General features: G+C 39.7%; 1 protein-coding gene across 2 annotated transcripts in view; it reads left to right on the plus strand.

Moving 5' to 3' along the window:
• The window catches only part of zbtb40 (zinc finger and BTB domain containing 40), a 39,531-nt gene that overhangs the window by 20,702 nt on the left and 16,662 nt on the right, over window positions 1-2,167 (plus strand). For both annotated transcript variants that reach the window (XM_014030398.1, XM_014030397.1), the window contains one exon: window positions 1,922-2,128. In XM_014030398.1, the coding sequence (XP_013885852.1) occupies window positions 1,922-2,128 (207 nt within the window). The remainder of the gene's footprint in view (window positions 1-1,921; window positions 2,129-2,167) is intronic.

A 2,167-nucleotide genomic window follows, 5' to 3' on the forward strand; every position in this document is an offset into this window, starting at 1 on the left:
GAACTGTCTGAAATATAATCATAAAACAAAATTAGGAAGCACTACTTTGAACAGTAGCAACAAAAAAAAAACTGATTTTGAGGAAAAATGCCTTAATTTTTTAAGATTTTCTCTGTGAGCTAGCAAAGTTTTGTTTCTTTTTAGCTGGGAAATCTCAATATTCAAATATAATTTGAGGTTTCCTCTTTATAAGGACATCAAACATTCCTCATTAAAATTACATCAAATTAGGATTCAGACCAAATATTTATGTGTTATTGTAACCAACAAGACAAATTAAGTCACATATATGGATTTAATTATGATATCAGGATGATCCAGGTATCAAAATGTAGCTTTTAAAGCCAATAATCTGCAAATGTAATTAGGTCATTTTGACCAAATTTGACTTAATCCTCATTTCGATATGATGGGTCACAAATATGAACCTGAGCGCACCTGAGACTCCTCCCCTGACACGCCCCCATTTAAATATGTAAAATAGATAAAAATGTGTCCAGCGTGTGAGATTCTCCTCAGATTGTCCTCGATGTCTAGATGCAGGAAAATGATGAATTAAACGGAGAATGAGTGAGAAAGTGTCTAAGTAGTGGTGTGTGAAAATGTATTTGCCACACACAAAAGAATAGTGATTGTATGGATGTGTGTGCATGCACACACACTTTTGTGTACGCGCTTGTGTGAAGCTGCTGTCTTCAGCAGCGCATGAGGCAGAGAGACATTTCCACCTGTACACGTCTTTGATAAATGACTGTAAACACAGGAAGTTTTCTTGTATGTATATTGCTCTGTTTTCTGAATGAAATAAATGAAATCGACTCGAGGAGTTTCCTCGTGGTGTGGGACTTGGATGTCACAATCATGAAGTCTCTCATTCAGCTGCATGGCTCGGCTCAGAACTACAGTAAAATACCTGACTGTAATTTGTTCAGTGTGATCCTCAAAACACACTGCTTCCCAATCCTTCTTGTGGTGATGTTGTGCGTGATGAAATACCTCCAGATTAGTTTGGATACATTTCTCTAAATGATCAGACAAAATGTTTCTGTACACTTCAGAATTCATTCTGCTGCTGCCATCWTRATGAGCCWGTTCCAGAAGCAGCCATGACATCACCTGCACCGTACTTCACAGATGAGCTTGTGTGCTTCAGATCATCAGCAGTTCCTTTCTTTCTCCACACTTTAGTCTTTCCGTCACTTTGGTAGAGATTAATTTTGGTCTCGTCAGTCCAGAAGATTGTCTTCCAGAACYTGTGCWGCTCATCTCTRTACTTCTTTGTAAATTTCAATCTGTCCTTCWGATTCTTCTTMCTGAGGAGTGGTTTGTATATTTGGGCATGGCCTCTATATTTCTGCTCTCTGAGTCTTCTTCCATCAGTGGATTGTGATACCTTCACCCCTGCCCTGTGGAGGTTGGTACTGATGTCTGAGGTTTATTTTCACAGCTCTCACAATATTTCTGTCATCAACTCCTGTTGTTGTCTTTGGTCAACCTGTTGGACGTGTGCTGCTCAGTACACCAGTAGCTGACGACGTCTGCCTCGTATCAAACAAAACAAACTGAAATTATTTACCAAATTTATGCGTGTCTAATGGTAAAATGGTAAATGRCTTGAATGTRTATAGCACCTTATCAAGTCCACATGAACTTCAAAAGCACTGTAAACTTCAGACAGTCACACACAGATTCAGGACTTTGTGGTTTAAAGCTGTCAACTGAAAAACTGTGACTGTCTGCACACTCTCACAGCAGGTGAAAGATATGCACCGTTTATACAYGAGGCCCCTGGAGATGTTTGAATGAATGACAACAAATTTCTTCAGTGAATCAATCAATAATTATTTGTCTAACCTGTCTGTCTGGTTTACATTTCTTCATTTGTCTTCAGCTGGTAACAACTAAACCTGTCATTTTTCAGGTTTGGTGTACCACAAACAGACAGTGCACTTTGATGAGAAGCCATTCGTCTGCGACGAATGTGGYGCAAAGTTTGGTGCAAACTCCTCTCTGAAAAATCACATGAGGCTGCATACTGGAGAGAAACCATACCACTGCCAGCACTGTGACATGAGCTTCAGTGTGGCAGCTGCACTCTCATACCACACCAAGAAGAAACACTCAGAAGGTATGACACACACACACACACACACACACACACACACAC

The sequence above is a fragment of the Austrofundulus limnaeus genome, unplaced genomic scaffold, assembly GCF_001266775.1.
Source record: "Austrofundulus limnaeus strain Quisiro unplaced genomic scaffold, Austrofundulus_limnaeus-1.0 Scaffold1050, whole genome shotgun sequence".
Lineage (NCBI taxonomy): Eukaryota > Metazoa > Chordata > Actinopteri > Cyprinodontiformes > Rivulidae > Austrofundulus > Austrofundulus limnaeus.